The sequence below is a fragment of the Ostrea edulis genome, chromosome 8 (genome assembly GCF_947568905.1).
Source record: "Ostrea edulis chromosome 8, xbOstEdul1.1, whole genome shotgun sequence".
In the NCBI taxonomy this organism is placed as follows: Eukaryota; Metazoa; Mollusca; class Bivalvia; order Ostreida; family Ostreidae; genus Ostrea; species Ostrea edulis.
The window spans coordinates 47,532,526-47,552,923 of NC_079171.1; the positions used below are offsets into that span (position 1 = coordinate 47,532,526).

The 20,398-nt window shown below is 34.7% G+C and overlaps 1 protein-coding gene and 1 long non-coding RNA gene across 3 annotated transcripts; both read left to right on the forward strand.

Annotated features, from left to right (window-relative positions):
• Nucleotides 1–761: 761 nt before the first annotated feature.
• On the forward strand, nucleotides 762–15,419 carry LOC125661349 (uncharacterized). 2 transcript variants are annotated; one of them, XM_056146258.1, is made up of 7 exons: nucleotides 762–909; nucleotides 2,245–2,327; nucleotides 5,177–5,228; nucleotides 7,822–8,084; nucleotides 10,736–10,812; nucleotides 11,208–11,563; nucleotides 11,938–15,419. In XM_056146258.1, exons 2-7 carry the CDS (start codon nucleotides 2,291–2,293, stop codon nucleotides 12,821–12,823), a joined length of 1,671 nt encoding a protein of 556 aa, XP_056002233.1. In that variant the 5' UTR covers nucleotides 762–909; nucleotides 2,245–2,290; the 3' UTR covers nucleotides 12,824–15,419. The 2 variants fall into 2 exon arrangements, with proteins under 2 accessions (XP_056002233.1, XP_056002234.1); XM_056146259.1 differs by lacking the exon at nucleotides 762–909 and having other exon boundaries at nucleotides 2,169–2,327.
• On the forward strand, nucleotides 5,350–7,659 carry LOC130049134 (uncharacterized). The gene is made up of 3 exons (XR_008797643.1): nucleotides 5,350–5,365; nucleotides 5,935–5,994; nucleotides 7,586–7,659. It is a non-coding gene; the product is annotated as an uncharacterized LOC130049134 (long non-coding RNA).
• Nucleotides 15,420–20,398: the final 4,979 nt, after the last annotated feature.

Consider the following 20,398-nt stretch of genomic DNA (forward strand, 5'->3'; position numbering starts at 1 on the left):
ATGACCCATCATTTTTAAAGACTTGAAAGCCCTTCACCCAATAATGCTTTGTGTCAAGTTTGCTTAAAATTGACTCAGTGGTTCTGTAAAAGCTGAAATTTTGAAAGGTTTACAACAACGATACCGACGACAGACAACGGACAAATTTTGATCAGAAAAGCTCACTTGAGCCTTCGGCTTAGGTGAGCTAAAGAGTCTGCCTAAACATATGTTCCAATATATCAATGATGTCACACAGGAAGTCTGGAAAGAAAGTAATACATGCTACACAGACGGCGTCCATGATTACATCGTTCTTCCTCTATGACCTTTGAAACGCATATATAATTAGGTAATTCAGTATATCGACATTGTGTGCACAAAATATCCGTCGATTCTGTCTCAATGTGTGCATCGTTAATTATATGATTATATGTCATAATGCAAAGAACACCCTGTATATATAAATCAATCTCTTTCCAATTAATTAAAAAAGGGTGTATCCTGAATGAGAAAGTATAAGTCGTTTGACAACAAACAAGTTGTGCCTTTTATGCCTTCACCGATGATTATCTTTAGTTTGACAAGAGGTAATTTTGCAAAATCTAAGGCCAATAAAATTCATCACATTTCCTGTACCCAATCTGCTTTTCAAATAACCATACGTTTCGAGTATCAATTAAATATTGATTAATGCTATTATTCCAAGATATCGGGTATTTGAATGTACGAACTTCACGTTCACTGAATATAACATGGGAATCCCATTATATATTTTTTAAACGCATGGTATCACAATCAATTTTCGATCTCTTGATATGCAATGTGACATTTAGAGTTTTATAAACAAGAACGACTTGCAGCATGGTAGTTGCCAGATGGATGAAACCATTGGAATATCTTGGATATTTGCAAGTTTTTATGTTTATGGTGAGTTCTCTTACATTTACTGTTAGAAATGAGAATCATGGTTTTATTCAGCATCGGTCCTAATTGGGTGTTTGGATTTGCGAATATTTGGCCAATGTTGTGGGTTTTTAACACCTAAAGAGTGTCGATATAAACCGTCATTAAGTCATTAGTTCTTGTATGGAAAATATATTTCAAACTTTTCTAAAAAATGATAATTAATTTTAAAGTCAAGGGTAGACATCAATATTCAAATATATACACATATTAATGGTCGTGAAATATTTAAAATTAATTAAAAGGGTGATGTTTTCGTATTTTGGTTGTAAATGAGAATAGAAATGTTACAATAATCAAGTTTATAATCATTTTATAATCAAGAATTCATGTTATTGTTCTACGTCAAATTCGAAAATTTCTCACAGATTTAAAAAGGTCACAAACTTTAGATGGAATATCAAATATTTTGACTTCAGTAGTGCGCTTACAACATTATTATTGAGGGTTCGTTATTGAAATACTACTAACTTCCCCTTTTAATGTCGAGCGATTGATGACTGAAGAGATGTTACCTATTTCAAACGTCGTGGGTTTGACACCGGGATTGAATCCGGACAACCCTTCCCGGTAATGATGAAAATCTATGTCGTAGGCATAATTTATTTTTTCTCCATGATGCAAAATGGAATGGTAAGTTTTTACTGCATGATTCCTATAGCATGAAGTTAAATACCTGGTCCAGGGTTTATCAAGTTTACATATGGCACAGAAACACATGTGTTCAATATTAATATGTATGGTCGTTTGAGGTCCATGTAGTTTTTACCTTTGACCGCCTTAATTCCTGTCCAAGGGGCCATGGTATTTACGATTTCTATACAAACACATATATCCTTACCAAACATGAATGTGCACATAAATTGACTTAGACATCTGAAAATAATCTTGAACGATTGCTTTATCTTAACCTAGATATAGGCAAAGACCGCGAAATTCACCATCATTGTTTCTTATAAATACTACAACTATCAGACCAATCACATCCGAGAAATTGAAAAAGTCCAAATATTAATACACCACAAACGAGGGAAATTGGAAGATGTAAACTACCTAAATGATGTATTACTAAAATAATTGAGAAATCAGATCAATTTAAATAAAGCATCATATTTTGTATTTTCACTAGATGTTACACTGCGCGAAATTTGAAGATTGAGAAATTGAAAAAAGTCCAAATGTTAACACTGCACAAACGAGAGAAATCAGAAGATGTAAACTACCTGAATGATGTATTACTAAAATAATTGAGAAATCAGATCCGTTTAAATAAAGGATCACATTTTGTATTTTCACTAGATGTTACACTGCGCGAAATCTGAAGTTTGATCTACCTGGAAACGGCATGGCTGGCGCTGTAACAAGGAGACGTGCTGATATAGGTAACTGTGAGTTAAAATATATTGTTGAAATTTTCTCAAAGTATCAATGTAAGAATTGACTTGATCAAGACAAATGAAAACACCTTTCAAGTTATTCAAATTATAATCAAATCGTTCAAAGTAGCAACTATCTATGACAAAACAAATCTGCTTAGGATGTATAGGTATAACACAGGACGAAAACAACGATTTGAAATGGTAGACAATGAAGCAATACGGAGAAATATACGTTCGACACTATAATATTGCACTAACATGCAAGTTGAAGATAACGAACAGTAATCAATCTCATAACTCCTACAAGCAATACAAAATAGATAGTTGGGCAAACACGGACCCCTGGACACACCAGAGGTGGGATCAGGTGCCTAGGAGGAGTAAACATCCCCTATTGACCGGTCACACCCGCCGTGAGCCCCATATCCTGATCAGGTAAACGGAGTTATCCGCAGTCAAATCAGTATGCCAAGAACGGCTTAACAATCGGTATTAAATACGTCAAGGAAGGGTATCACGCTTTCTGAATAATATGTGTCAGTTACCAGACTTGGTATGAAGCATGAAAGGCGAGATAACGAACAGTGATCAATCTCATAACTCATATAAACAATACAAAATAGATCGTTGGGTAAAATTTGACCCCTGGACACACCAGGGGTGGGATCAGGTGCCTAGGAGGAGTAAGCATCCCTTGTCGATCGGTCAAACTCGCCTTGAGCCCTATATCCTGATCAGGAAACGGAGTTATCCTACATTCAAAACCAGTGTGCCAAGAACGGCCTAACAATCTGTAAACATGTCAGACAGGATTTGACCAAATGCGAGGTTGTATTGACGAACTAGATCGTTATAACGACCATAAAATTTGCAAAATGCTGACTTCAATCGAGACTGTTGAAATCCCTGTACCATCAACTTGTTTGTCAGTAGCTTACCTCGATTTAAAAACTGACTATACCCAGAACAAGCTCTTGCATATCGAATCAGTTGAGCTATATAAACACCATATGCAGGTGATAATGGAATATTGCTACATAAATGTGGGAAGTTGACGATGGAGAAGCTGAAAGCATCCCGTTTGTTATACAGTTGAGTTGTCAGTTTGCCGTTAATGTCTACTTAGTGATATTGTATTGAAATACATCTCTCTAATGATCCAAAAGTAAGGAAAGCAATTTGAAAAGCACAGGGGTGAATCCTGGAAGAACATCAAGGTAGAAATTACAGCCATATACGGTTGCTTCCCCGTCTAAAAGCACCGAATACCATAAATGGCAGACAGATGACAATTTCATAAATAACTCAACAGAGGTGAGAATACCCTCATAGCCCCTTTCAGATACGTCACTGGTGCGCGAAGAGTGAGTAAGTGAGACAAACACTCCAGAATAAGAAAAAAATGTCACTAGCCTTCTGTAAGTGTTTAAACGGAAAAAAAATGACCCCAGAGTTCTTCCATTATAAGGGTTGTGCGATATAGTTTGGTATTTTATACATGTAGGTAGAGTTGTTTACTTGTAAGATGGTGAACTGTCACTTCCTGCTGTTTTGTTTGTTAATTTACGTTCCACTCTCTGAATTCTCACCTATACTGGGGTGTAATTTCAGTAACTTGTGGGAGTGTCAAAAAATAACTTATGCTTGGAGTTGAAAATCGTAAAATGGAAGAGTTTTTGTGTCTTATCGTGACAACACCTATTGTAGTATTCGCTTATTTAACAGTTGGTGACGGAACAGCCACTGTTTTCTTTAACAAGTCATAAGTTTGACACTGTCCTCGGTATGGATTGAACTAAGAACATTCTGTTCATGATGGAAGTGCCCTAACTACTATCATATTGTGACCTATTCTCTGTGATATTCTTTAATTACACAGTGTACATACATTTCATTATCTGCTAATATATACATGTATATGTATTTGGAAAAAAAACGACTTCTATCCTACTATGAAATTGCAAGTGACAAACAACCTCTGGTGTGTCCAGGGGTCCGTGTTTCCCCAACTTTATATTTTGTATTCCTTATAGGAGTTATGCAATTCATCACTGTTCGTTATTTTCGCCTTTCATCAAATACATTTCTCACACCAACACACCGTTCGTGGTACAGTACTTCAGTAGAAGTGGAAGAGCTTCGCTTCGTAATAGAAATGACGTGGTTACTAATATGAATTCCCTCTACCCATCGATAATGAACACTGATCAATTTAGTAATTCAAATTTTAGAGTAGAACAAACACGGACTTCTGGACTCCCCATGGATCTGGTCTTAAGAGCAGCAAGTATCCCATTATCGAACGGCCACACATGTATTTAGTCATATCTCATGATCAGGTAGTTACCATAGACAAAGTAACCCCTAGTCAAATTCAGAGTTCCAGAAACGTCCTAACAATCGGCATGAAACATGTCAGACAGCATTGATCAAATGATAGGTTGCATTGCTAAAATAGATCGTTATAACGACCATATAATTTGCGACAGGCTGACTTTGAACGAGACTGTTGAAAGCCCTGTAATTTCATCCTACTTTATCATGCCTGAATATTGATTTTATCGACAAGGATTCTGTTTCTCAGGCTTAAGTTGATCAATTATTTATTTTCTGCAGACAAGCTGTCTACATGCTTATGTCATGCAATGTTAGGAAATTTTATCTTGAGTAATATTGACTTCAAATACTGCACCTCATGTATTGATTATTCTTTGTTTTAAACAGACATGTTGAAAGTTTATTTGGGTTTTTTTTAATAATGGAGAAACTCAGATTGATTTTGCTATGAACACAGTGCAATTTATATTTTGCATTATTATGAAATAAAAGCAATCGGTACATTCTCATTTTAGGTTTATATGGAAATCCACCGAAGCCAATTAAAATCCCAAGACTGCAAATGAGGTAAATCTATGTTTGCAAATGTTGAGCACAAGTGGAATGCACCTAAAGTATATAATGACACAAAAATAAAAACATTTCAAAATGATATTTTTTTTTCTTTTTCCTAAAACACAAGACGCACCGAACCGTCCCACAATGTACGTAGCAGGTAATTTTGAACTGTGTTATGCTTATGGTGATAATACTACTGATTGGATGTCTTCACAGTTATAAGAACACGTATAATTCTTCTTCTATGCATTAAAAACAACTTTTGTTTTGCGATGAGTCACCAATACCTAATTTACAAAGCAATGTTTTAGCTTACCTTGGCTGAAACTCAAGTGAACTTTATTCATCTTATTTTGTCCGGCGTCCGTCCTTCCGGAAATATATTGACGTTTTCAACTTCCTCTCTAGAAACACTGGGCAAATTTGAACCAAAGTTGTAATAAAACATCCTTAGGTGAAGGGATTAAAAGCTGGTCAATTGAAAGATCACACCTTTTTCAAAAGATGATCCTAAACTAGTGAAAATAAGTCGGTATCTTTTAAAAAGCTTCTGTTCAAGAAGGATTTGACTCGAGAAGTCATGGGAATCATGTTTTTACATGGTGACATTTAGGGATAATCTTACGAAATGTTCTTTACATTTACATGTTTAAGATAAGAGGTGATGATGGCTATTATTTATAAAGAAATCAGATTGATTCCATTTTTTTTTCAGATCTTGTATTTTCAGCACCAAGTCATCGATCAGTCAGGCTTGGATGCACTTAAATTGAAAGTAATCAAATGATTGGATTCTGATTGCAATTTTATCTGCAATGGGTATGCTCATTATCAATGGTGATTGTCAATTTTAGCATGTGCATGTGATATAAATTCAAAAGAATATCTATTTTCACACGATTCAAATGGAAGGTCACAGCTGCAGTTCTTGTACCGATCATCAATGTTCAACTTTATAAACACTTTGCAATGTTTTTAGCATTCGCATGATCAGAGCTTTTGACCTGTATGTTCTTGAAATATAAATTGAAATGGGTTTTAGATATTTTAACGTGGTCGAATTTTTAGGACTATTTTCTGAATTCGCATGCTCATAATGAGGGATGATATTAACTACTGTACTATAAAACAAATACCCCATTTGTATGTGATTGAAAATTAAATTGATTTTAGTGTTGTGAAAATAAAATTCTAGGTACTTCATCCCTTAGGGACGAAATGAAAAAAAAAAACGTTTCTCTTTTGATGCAATACTTATGATAAGGAATTCAACACTGCATGTCAATATATTCAAGTTATCTGATGAGATCATTGGCCGTTACCTGAACAGTAAATAAAACACACACAAAAAAACTCCAAGTCAAATCAGTTTATGCTTACTAGTTTGCTGCTTAACAATACAATTTTATGGTAGAAGTGATTATGAAAATGATAACAAAAAAAAAATCATCGTGTCCAGAAATACAACGAAGACAATACATGACTGTTTTAAACTTTAACTTAAATATCATGAGTTATGGTTCTTCCAAAAAGTTAGAGAGAGCAGCAAATATTTTTGTTCGCTTGGTATCCCTAGGTTTGCCTTGAAGGCACTGAAATTCATATATACCATCACAGCCCATTATGTGATGTGCTAGCTGTTGCGATGTAAATTTAGAGAGGAAAAATTCCAGTTCCGACAGCTTGTTGTCAATGGTGCATGTCCCTTTACCAAACCAGGTTATACAAAAGCAACTTGCATTTCTCAATTGGAATTTGACCAATCAGAGACTAGAATACAACAAGAATTAAATTACTGAACCTTATGGAGAATCAACGTTCATTACAAATATTTGTGATTTTGCATTCATTTGCATACTCACGATCAGAACGACTGATCGCTTTGGTTATTTACCCTACCATCTGTGTTTAATATGAAAATTCAAATGATTTTCATTTTGGGAAGGGGGTGAAACTTGACAACTGTTTGATATTGTTTCATCATTAGCATTTCGAGATATAATTGGTCATCAATATTTCCGAAATTATCACAGTAGAATTGCTTAATCTGAAACGTATCCCTAGACTTGCCGTAAAGTCTCTGTAAAGAGGTCAAATACCGTTATATCATCAGAACTAACCCTGTGATGTGGCAGTTGGTGCTTTTGACACATGCAGTTCGAGTTACCGAACATTGCAGAGGATCAATGATCATTCAAAATATTTGAAGTGTTCTGTTATTTTGCATGTTCACTATCAGAACTACTGATTGCTAACGTTATGAAATATGTTATGTGTGTTTAATATGAAGATTCTGTTGATTTTTTTGTTGTTGAAAAAATGAGTTGCTCAAATGCTGGGAATTGTCTTTTAATTTGCATTTCCAGATATAATGGTAATCGATATCTGTAAAGCTACTGCAGCAACACTGAATAATCCAGCACCTGTGTACCTCGTTTTGCTGTCAATTCGGACCTTTTTTTTCATTCAACATTTCATATTGTAATTGCGTTCCGCTGGTTATTACGACATAATGTGTTTCCGATAAAAAAAACTTGTAAGTTCAGACCACTGTATAACATAGTCGATGCATCAATAAAACTAGATGATTAATTATTTTCAGTTCATCTTGTGAAGAGTTTAGAATTAACAGACTACAACCTTCCTTAATCACATTTGAATTTGGTCCATCAGAACTTAACCTTTACAAATACGTTGCTGAAGAATCATCATTTCTTTGGAGAAAAACCAAAGAAACATACGCCTTGAGGAATGACAGTGAGCCGTTAGATGGACTGATCTTCATTCATGGAGGATCGGATAATATACAGGATACATGTCTGAAGCTTTTTGAATTTGCTCCAGAGACAACAAAGTCCGATGAAAGTAAGTAGCTGGAAGATAAAGTTAATTTTTAAATGTGTCACTACACTGAATGACCAAAAGTTATGTAACTAAGGTGGCTGACGTCATCACAATTGAAACAGCAGCTATAATGGGTGGGGTCCCCGTAGGGGATGTAGTGGTACATGGTGAACAAAAACAAATTAAAGTGAATTAAACATTACTTATTGTACTAGTATTTTCTTGCAAAGCTTTTTTTGGAAATTGAAACATATAAGCTCCGATTTATTTTAGAGAGGTCATACCGATTCCTATAATGCAGGTCATTAGCTCATCCCGGATTTCAATGTTATATATCTCACGGGACAGTATGGTTTTGATGCAATGTCAAATCTTGTCGTTAAGCTTTGGGGATTGTGCAGGCCCGTTGACGTTTGGAATACCGTTTTCTTGTTTCCACGGATTGGTATGTCTAGAGGAATGAGGGCTGGCTTTGTCGTCTTGAAAAATGAATTCCAACTTCTAAACTCTTTGGCAACAGACCTACATACCAAAGCTGATTAGCCAACCATTCAATATACTTTACTGACTTTATATTTCCATTTATATGTACAGGAACACCAATACTAGCATTGGTGCACTATGTTACACCCCCAAAACATGCAGCGTAATTCCAAGTGTGTTTTATGTTGGTTCAGACAGTAAAGCTTCCATATCTCGGATGATTTGCTCCATAGACTCAGGGTTTTTTTCAATCCCTACCTGTGTTTCGTCTGAGAAAATACCTTTCTGAAACTGTTCAGGTTTCCATTACCTTGTTTTCTTCGGCACTATATAATTTAGTGTTATCTGTTGACTTTACCTATATTATATGTTTTGTGAATTTTGCTTTCCTGTATCCCTCCTGATCTAATCTACGACGTACAGTTCCTATGGACACATGGGTACCTTAAGTCCTACCAAGAGTTGATGCACGTGTGGTATCTTGAAGACACGGTCTTTTCATTCGATACTGTACGGAAAATCGTCTGGTACTGTGAATTACAAACTCTTCCCGATATAATCCGTACCCTAATTACTTTACGCATATGCTAATATGTTGACAGTGCTACCCGTTGAACGATCGCAACTTCATGTATGCACATATTTTATAATGTTCATGCTTTGCTCAGGTTCAATTTAAATAATATATATTTGCCAAATATTCATTACATGAATAAGATTAGGTAGCTGAAACAATTTGCTCGTTTTAGTTTTCTCCCAGGGTTTTATATTGAAAATCATTAAAACATAAAAAAAAATATATACATGGATGTGATTGAAAAATTTTATGCTATATATTCATTTCATTTCTGCTGCCTTCACTGTGACTTGCTTAACCTTTGATGTACGACTTGTTCTGAACGCTATGCTCTCAGCACTCGACTCCCTCTATTTTCCCTTTTTCTACTCTCAATATTTTGAAGTTACTAATTGTATGATAGAAATGTCCAAACCTTCAAAGTTTGTAAAACTGTGTACACGGCACTGCCTTGGAACATAAAACGCATTTCAATATAATGATAATTTTAGATAAATCAATATGTATGTGCGCGGATATATACAATTTATATTCGATGTCATATTATGTATGCTTAATGTTTACGTATATTCAATATTGTCAATGATTAAGAACATTTTTGAAGTGAGTGATACGTTGGCAGTAACCGTTCGCTAACAAAGTAACTAAAACGAGAAGAGGAAGCCATAGGTCCTCTGATATGATCGGATAAGGGGGGTTCCGTCATCAAACACATTCGTGAGTTAGAAACTACCATGTACCATGCGCATTGGCAAAACAATATCAGTAAACCCATGGATGCTCCCCAAACTTCATATGACGACTGATACTACGATCAATAACAGCTAAAATACTGTAGAAATGAAGAAGTTTTATATATATATATATATATATATATATATATATATATATATATATATATATATATATATATCAATATATTTTAGTGACCTTGATCGTTAGAAAATGGCATTCCTTGACATTTGCTTGGAAGGTATTTGCCTATTACTTATCTGCGTGACATATCATCAATGCGGTTTCAAACAATTATTGAGATAAGGACCATTTTCCTCATATAAAATATATGTTCTTAGTGACATTTACCTTTCCAAAATATTGGTGCAAAAAATCGATCAATGTTGAACCATTGTTGAAATGAAAGCTTTATATTCAAGATCAATTCATGTTCCAAAAAAGATGCAATAAAGTATATTATCCAAGTGACTTTTATCCTACCAACAATTATCTTGGTCCAAAAATCGTCTATGAAATGTTTGTTATCAATTATGATCAATTTCCGATGAAAAGTTTGGGAGATAGACACCTTTAAAATCTGCTCACATAAAGACAATTATGTGTTCTGAGTGCCCTTGAAGTTTCCCAAAAATGGCCTTGGTTTACAATTAATTGTCTCGAGAACAAGTGTGATCGATTATATCAATTTGTGATGATATGAGCTCAGGTGAACGGGCAGATACAATGGCGACTACATATTCTTCTGAATTTTTTGGGGGGAGCAAGGAGATTGTTGCAATTCAGATTCTCTGCTATTGAAAGCAGTGTTGAAAGAGGTAAAAATGATTAAACACTAATACTGTAGAATATATGGTCATGTACATCTCTTTATTCACAGCTGGAACAAGATTACTTAAAGAAAAGGACTACATAGTAGTATGCTATCTTGGAGTATCATTTTGGAATGAAAACAAGGTATACGTCACATTTACATTTAAACATTACTAAATCATCATATGTTAAATACACGAATCCGATAAACGTTCAAAAACATGTTTTCCTGTGGTAATTAGTTACATAAAAGCATTACGATGCATATTTTAAACACAAAATATTACATTTCATCCATATGCTATTGTTACAAGCATTATGTTAACCTTGAGACTTAATAAAGCTGGGTTTTTTTAAAGTTAGAAGAATATATTTCCCCATAAAAAGAATGTATCTTTATTCCATATGAAAGTTGAAGATAGCGAACAATTATCAATCTCATTACAGATGTTTGCTACATATGTAGCAAACTGTATATTTTTGTCAAGGCGTAACATTTATTAACATCTAGAGATATGTCTTGATATATTTTACTGTAGGTAACATTGCAGGAGGTGGGTGATGCAGTGAAAGATGTTGAAGATTCGCGTTTGTTTATCGTAATTGAATCGCAGGATGGAATTGAGAAAAAGATGAAGCTGGTCAAGGGTCACAGTTTATGTCCAGCTTCTCATATCATCAGAGCAAATGGGGACAAAGGGGTCATCTACGATGGACTCTATGCCATACTCGAATCAAATTTGTCTAGGTTTTTATCTGATTTGGAAACGAAAACAATAACTCGCCATCTTAGTTGGTACAAGTCACAGCTGGAAATTCTGATAGGAAAACTTCATTCAAGGAAATCCATAACTGTGTCAAAGCTGAGAGAAGCTTGCATCGGAAAAATCAAAGCGTAAGAAAAGTTGTCCTATATTTCACTAAATGTAACATATCATGTACATCACCTTCTTTGAACAATAGGTAAATATTGGTTTGCACCTGACGGCCACTCGTTTAACCATGTATCGAGAGCATTTTATTTCACAAACATAAAGTTGTAGTCCTTATAGAATAAATTATACTAGAAAATAGAGTTCACCCATTATCTTTTGAACTCTTTGCTCGTTATCCATCGAACTATTTACACGGGTACTGTTAATGATTATATGAATACGGGAATAATTATATGAAATGATTTTTCTTGATTTATTCGTGTACCAGTAACCAAATATTTCACATGTACGTAATCAGCGTGTGCGTAACATCATTATTGCATATCACTTTCAGTGGAATTCGATTTGGAGTCATTGGATACAGGCTCTACGGGGACACTTTGTATATCTTGGAAAACGAAAACCTTGTCGTGAAGAATGAAAAATTCATGTTACCAATTAGAAAATCCATCCAAGAGAATTTCCAAGGAAAAGTAATCTTTCACGCATTGGCAAATACATCATTTAAGCCACATTGCACTGTCAAATGTGGAGAGTTCTTGGAGAATGCTGACAGAGATAGAAAAGGAACGATAGGAATCTTCGGGGAATTGAAAGACCCTACGCGTGGAAATTCACTAGAGAGTTCAGAGGTCGTAATTCTGTCTTCGGGGCACCTCTTTCATGAAGGGGAAATTGCAAAATATTCTTTCAGTGAGAGTTTAAAGAGGATTGGCCATTGCATATGGCCAACAGGAAACGAAAATCCGATTTTAAACTTACACGATATATCCATTATCCAGTTAGATTCCTGCATGTTAGGAAGGTTGCAAAAAAGCATACTTAAGGAAAAAGTCATTGTCGATGAACTCTCAAAAGCAAGTTTGAATTACAAAAAAGTTTTCAAATTTGGGGCAGAAACGAAGGAAACATTTGGCTTTATTGAGAAAATTGACGATTTTGAAATGTTTGGTGGTGATGTGATGATCATCGTGCCGAAAAGCACTGATGCATCTAATGCACACGGGAAATTCTCTGATAGAGGGGATAGTGGGGCGATCGTCTTGACACGGGAAAAGGATAAACTGTATGCAATCGGGATGGTTTATGGAGATCAGATTGATTTTCTGAAAGCAGAATGTGCAAGTAACAGCAACGAGTCTATTGCAATTGGTTTAAGAAAAGCAGTGGATCGGTTTACAAAATCTACAAATAAAGCAATTGTATTTGACAAAATCTGAAATTGATTTTCTGTGTCAATTTAAGAATTGCAGCATTTCGATCGGGATTTAAAAGTATTTTGAATGTGATCAACTGCATACAGCTAGTTTTTAAAAGACAGCATTTCTGTGAGATGTTGGTCATGCTATATTTCAAACCTGTATTTTGCAGGTATTTCATTCCTGATCCAATGTCCATTTTCAATCGAACCTATGAGTCATAATTTGATTGTTTTTAAACAAACAATGCCGTCCGGGTCAGAGTGATTATGCATTTGTATAGTTTATGACAATTTTGCCATAGTTCAATTTTTTACCTGAAAAAAAAAGTAACTTGATGTTGATATAATGGTAAGGTGATTATTCATTAAACTACCCAGCTTCCACGTAAAGAATTAATATGGGGATAAAGAGAAATAACTCTAATCTATGAATCAAGCACGATAAATATTAAGCATGGGTAAAAGATATTTAAGATTATTTTCATAATCAATCCGAGTTACTTGGGCATCTGTGTGTGGTCTATACTCGTCAGTTGTCATATGTCCTGCAATAACATTTTAAGATTATCAACATTTCAGGAACTTCACATCGCAGTCTCCATAGAGCAGTTTTCCAGTACAGTGAACGTTGCTTAATTCGACACATATGCAATCCGTTTCCTTGGACATTCCGACCCTTGTTTTTATTCTAGATACCATATCTTCAATGTTTTTCACTGTTTATCCCGACGCACTGTGTTGTGCGGCAAAAAGTATCTCCAAGTTGGTGGTGCAGAGGTATGACCAGTCTCGGTTTATAGTTAGCATTTCGCAAAATCTATGGTTATTAAAACAATCTAGTTTGTCAATACAGCCTATCATTGGGTCAAATGCTGTCCGACTTGTTTCATACTTAATGTTAGCCTGTTTATGTCACAATAATTTTGACTATATATAACTCCGTTTATCTAATCAAGATAAAGGGCTCAGGGCGAGTGTGACCGGTCGACAGTGGATGGTTACTCCTCCTAGGCAACTGCTCCCACCTCTGATATATCCAAAGGTCCGTGTTTGTCCAACTCTCTATTTTGTATTGTTTGTGGGAGCTATGACATTGATCACTGTTCGTTATATTCATCTTTTATTAGACATATTTTGCTGTATTTTAGGGACTGTAAAATAATAATGAAATACATGAATTTTATCCCTAATAGTACATACACTTCTAAAGATTGGATGAAATCTTTATTTTTATATATTCCGAACTTCAATACATATTAATGCGAAATATCATGGTATATTTTTGTCGAAATATCGTAATTCTGTACAAAAAGCATTGTCAATGAATGCGTTACATAGGATCGTCATAAGTGATTCAAATGTCGGTCACAATATATGTAACACCCAAACCACTTGTCCACAGTTTATCAAATAGAATAGTAGCATCTTCATACAAAGTTAATTCAAATTTGTTCAAATCATAGCACTGGGGAGGGATCAACATTTATATTTAATCACTTACACCCTACATATGTTGTGGGTATTTTCCAAAATATTTAAAATCAAACATGTCCCGAAATAGTTTGCCTACGCCAAACACCCAAATGTGAAAGTAACGGGTTTTTCAGTAATAAACTTCAACACGGAAGTCCCCAATCAGGATCGGCATTTCACGATATCATACATAATTTGCATGGTCATAAGAGCCATGCATAGATCAAAATGTTGTATCATTTCAATTCAAGCTGATAATGTCTCAATATAAGTGAATAACCTCTCGAATGGAAAGGAAAATAACACGCAACCCCCCCCCCCCAAAAAAACAATTAGTCTAATATTTTGTTGATAGAATAAGGTAGTATCGTACTGTCGATTCAATTGTATTCAATTTATGATTTCCAAGTCAGGGCGGGTCAACAACTTCGGCTATTAGTTTTAAAAGACGCATTGAATATTCACTGGAGTTCATTTTGCGCATAGATTTCACTGATGACTATTGTGGTTTAGATATTTTATGACATCCACACGTTATTGTGTCACAAATTGTACATATGTAGCTTTTATGTAGTTTACTTGCATTTAATCAGTAACATAAATATATTATAAAACGATCATCATGTTGTAATTAGAAAAGGAGCCTCTCGAATTAATTTTTGACGTTTTACACCTCAAATCCGATACACATTTTTCTGAATATACACTACAATTGTAATCTATTAGATACGTTGGACTGAATTCAAGAGCACTGTCTATGAATGCACATGCTAGCTCTTTTTTTTCTAAATATGTTCACTTTATTCAGAGTACATTTTACCATACATGCATTGCTAAGCTACGATGATACGATGAACACATATATCAGTGGGATTTTTTGGTTTTGGGTTTTTTTGTTTTTTGTTGTTGTTGTAAATTTTGGTACTTAAGCTGTATACTTTTAAATATCCACAACCTTTAATTTTTATATATATATTTAATCAATCATTATTATAAAATTTTATATCAATTTTCAAATACACCATAACATTTGCAGTTTATTTTTGAAACAGAGTACTATTTTCATTAATATTTTCGTAAACTATTTGTACCACGATCTTGTTATATTGAGGTGGTTTTTTAATAAATTGATTTCTCAAATCCATATTGTTACCCCTGTCTGTATATTATTATGAGTACGTAACGGTCTACTAAGTTTGGAGGTTTCTTCTTCACAGCGGTGAGAAGAAAAAAAATAATGGCCTGCAACTTGATCCAGCAATGCATATCTGTTTGTAAAGGTTTGGGGAAGTTTTTGAATACAGTAAAGGTTCGATAACTTTATCAAATGGGAATTCTACACACATTTAAAGAACATTTAGTAACTTAAAAACCTCAAAATTCCCCTCATATCAAACAGCCATTCAAAAATTTCAATGCTTATATAAGCAATACAAATTAGATTAGGGTGTGACCGGTCGACAGGGGATGCTTACTCCTCCTAGGACCGGTCACATTCACCGTGGACCATAGATCTTGATCAGGTATGTATTTTGTAAAGCAACACTCTGATTCTATGCACAACTATTCTAAACTTGATATGAAAATATGAATTCCTTATTGACAACATCTTCGTAATCTTTAGCGATGGGCTCTACCAAAAGTGTAATGGAATTCTTATGAGTACAATATTTGCTTCTTTATTAGCTAAATTGTTTTATGTCCTTGCGAGACAGAAGTCATTTAAAAGTTTCCTCGTCAGAGGACAAGAATCTCTGATGGCGGTCTTCATCTCCAAATTTAGAAATGTTGATGACGTTTTATATATAACTGTTATCATTTTTATTCATATATTGATTCTATGCATCCAACTACATTCAAACTAAAATTTAAAAAAACCACAGAGTCGTCCACAGCGTCCTGTAGATGGTGTATCAAAATACACATTGTAGGTGTTAACGACAAACTAAGCAACTCAAGATACATGACACACAGGGTGACTTTAGTTTCTATATCGTCAACTCCACATATCTATGTAGTAATGGTCCGTTATCACTTAGAAATGCAATGATTCACAATTATCACTCAGGTGACCTACAAAGCCAAACCCTTTAGGTCTTGTTATATCTTTTGAAGTCGAAATTGCGTCTGTCAAAGTCTTATTTAATAAATGTTGATCATTATTGTATTAGTAATTGTAGGAACTTGAGGCATGAACAACCAAACATGATATATTATTTAATTTCAATGTACTTTACCAAAATATGTCCCTTAGGAAGTTGACTTTCGTAATACGATGATATTTAATGAATCACGGGTTGATATGTAATGAAATAATCAACACAACATGCGCTATTCTTGCAAATGGATTTATTAACGGACTGTATCTTATTTAACGTCTCTGTCAAGATTTTTTCACTAATATGGAGACATCACAAAGACCGATGAAGAACTTCAAATTTAGGCCTTTGTTCGGCGCATCCGACCAATGAGCAGTGATGGTTCTTTACCGTGCCACATCTACTGTGACACATGGCATCCGTTTCAATGTCATCTCCGAGGACCCGTGACATTCACACCTGATGCCGAGCGTTTGGCGATGGAACTGTCACTACTCGTTTTAACGAACTAGGTCTGTCCCGCCCGAGATTCGATATTGCAGAAGGAAATATGATAAATTAGTTTAATGCTGGATCTGTTCAAATGACAACCATCAAATATCAATTTCATATACAAAAAAAGAGATTGAAATTGCACGACAACAGTACAAAACAATACATGTGAATTATACTACCTTTCAAAAACAAAATTAACTCATATCAATGATGATACATATGTATCTTGTACTGGTCTAGTAATATGTTGGTAAATCGTTTATGCCAAATACATTTTGGTTCTGTATATCGTTAGCATCAGTTTAATAAACACATCTATCTTCTTTTCTGCTCAAAAACATCCACCGGAAAGGAAACTATAACTTAGAACAACCCCCTTTACATAAAAGCTTCGTTTTGTTTCTTTAACATACTACATAATTAATTTTTTAATATAAAACAAATAAAATATCTACAAGGTGGAGTATATCCCCTCACAATGAGTGTTCACCATCATTTTTATCAAGCCTCGTAATAACATTTACTCTTGATCACCAAAATTATAGGTTCTTCCTCTTTGATAACAAAGATACATGTGGAGTATGGAATCTAGAAGATCGCGGTGCACACATAAATCACCCACAAACGAACATTCACATCACTATATCTCCTCTTGCAATGAATGGTAAGGGAGCAATAATACACAAAATGTGCTATTTTACCCAAACTTCAAAATCGTAGATTCGGGGTTGGAGACAGCATGCAAGGCAACACATTAATAAATAAATAAGCTACACCCCCTCCCCCCAAAAAAACCCTTAAAAACACTATAAATGATTAAAAGAACAAGAAAATGTAGGTCTAAAGTTCGGAAATGTTAATTCGGGAAGGTGGACCGTCCGTTTTCACTACATGATGGAATTCATAAGTTTGTCATTTGCTACTACATGTACTTACCGAATCTATATTTACGTTTCATGTTTCTGGGGGAAAAACACACCTACGAAATGAATATGAAAAAGCAGGGATTCTCCTACCAATCTAAAACTAGGTGAAGGCTTAGCGTCCATTTTATTATGTACTTCGTGCTATAATAATCACTAATCGACAGAGAGTGAAACTTCATTCTGTCGTTTTAAGTTGTCTGTGGATTTATAATTCTCTGAAGCTATTGAAAGTAGATAGATGTTTGTTTAGGAAACCGAGGACATTAAATTTGACAATTGTAAAATGGAAACCCTTTCATTTGAAAATCACAAATAGCTGGTTCTATCTAATAAAGAGAGGAGTGAAAATAGGCTTAGAAATAAAAAAAAAATCAATAAATTAAAATGCTTATAATGTGCAAGGTGAAGGTAACGAACAGTGATCAATCTCATAACTCCTATAAGCAATATACAATAGATAATTTGGCAGACACGGATCCCTGGGCGCACCATACGAGGGATCAGTTGCCCAGGAGGAGTAAGGATCCCCTGTTTCTTATTCTTATGAAAGGTGACGATAACGAAAGTGACCAATCTATATTGTCAATTTGTGTTAATAAAAGATGGGAATATGAAAATGGAGTACTGCTATTTCCATTTCAATAGTTCGTACCTGTACGCATATTCCACTTGAATTCTGACTTCTAAACCTCTGTGCGTTCATGTACATGTAGTGGGTTATGTGCATTTATGTACATATAGTAGCTTCTGTGCGTCGTGTGTGTATCGCCAGCAAATATTCTCAGCGGCAATATATTTCACGCGTTTAGAGGAATGCGGGTTTTTTTTTTCAAACATATATGATCTGGTCATTGTAAGTTACATATTTGTATCGCATACTTTTCCAAATACGTACATGCGTCGAGTTTAAGGTACATGTATATTTTGTTGATTCCTAGGTAACGAACAGTTACTTAAATTAATGCTTAATACCAAGCTTTACATGGGAGTAAGAAACAATGAAGGGATCAGATTCATTCATCATTATGTCTATGTTCATCATAGACAAGAACATGGAATAAAGAACAACATAGTGTCACATGAGAAATCTGACTCAGTTGCGAGGCAGGAGTGACACTTAGAGTGTATTCGATTAAGCCACCTGAGTTACACGGGTAACTAGAGTTGTAAATAAAATGTCCAATTATCGACACTAGTGTTGAACTCGTGTTACTCAAGTATACTCCCCATTTTACCAGGAGTAACACGTGTTCCAATATAGTGGCGTGTTAGGAAGAAACATAGGGTGAAGATTAATTTTGTCTATATTTCGTACCAGACATGTAATGCATCGATAAAAACACGATACGAAACATAATTTTGACACTTAAATTTGAACTGGATACTAAAATGAAACTTTAAATCACATTCGCGAATGTACAGACTGTCGAAATACTGAATTTACTAAATAATAATAAAACTATGTAATGATTTTTTTTTCGTAATTGACGTTTACTAATTTTACAAAATGCAATTATAAATGATTATATGATAATTAGAAGATATAAAACAATTGCCTATGTAAATACAACAATGAATTTATTATATTACATTTCCCCATCAGAGTTTGCATTCCTTACGTTCCTACCCTCCATGTTGTAAACAAACACCACACAACACGATATGTTTTATTTTCACATCTGGAGTTCATTAACTGAGCATGCGTAAATTCAACTATAGTGTAACAAGAGTTGTTTTAATCGAATTCACCCTTAATTATCCAAAGCCGAGAAATTTGCCATTATTGCTGAAGCTGACAACACATGTTTTAATTGTTTCTGGTAAGAATGGTATGACACCTCAAACTTATTATCCATCTACAAGAGCAGATTTTGAAATGTGTATCCATATTTGTGCATATATACTTGTGAGTGTGATTCTTAAGATATCAACATGCTCAGGGATTTCTGGCAAGCGACAACATCGTATCATTTGCATGGCTAGTACACGGCACCTACCTGTCATCCGAGTGAACAATTATGATATAAAGTTGATCGAGGAGATCGCCAGTATCAAGGCATTTGACAAACACCGGTGAGCTGGTACAAACAGTGGCGGTAGAGTGGGATAGCATCTCAATAACAACATTTAACAGACTCATTCACGCGATTCAAAGAAGAGTCTTCGCAGCAGCTGCTGTTCGAAGTCGACACTGTCGGTATCAATGACTAAACTCAAGTGCTGAAGTTTGACATAGGTCGCCTTCTTAACGGATGTTTGTTAATTTTTAAATCGTTTAATATTTGATTGTGAAGAAACATTGATTGCATATCTAACATTTACATTTACATCCTGCGTCGAGGCCTCTGCTGATGGACTATTAGACCTCGAGGGTCTCTACAGCCTAGTAGCTAAGTACTTCGTTACTAGCTTGAAAATACGGATGTATATTTAATTGGTGTTATAAAATTTAGAAATTCATTTCAAAATTAAGGATTATCTCACACATAGCTCTTATCCTTAAACGAATTTGACTACACTTTTTGGCACACTGTTTTTGCCTATAATACCTCTAAAACGTCATTGTTATTTCGGATTTCAAACATTTCGGTTGAGCATCAT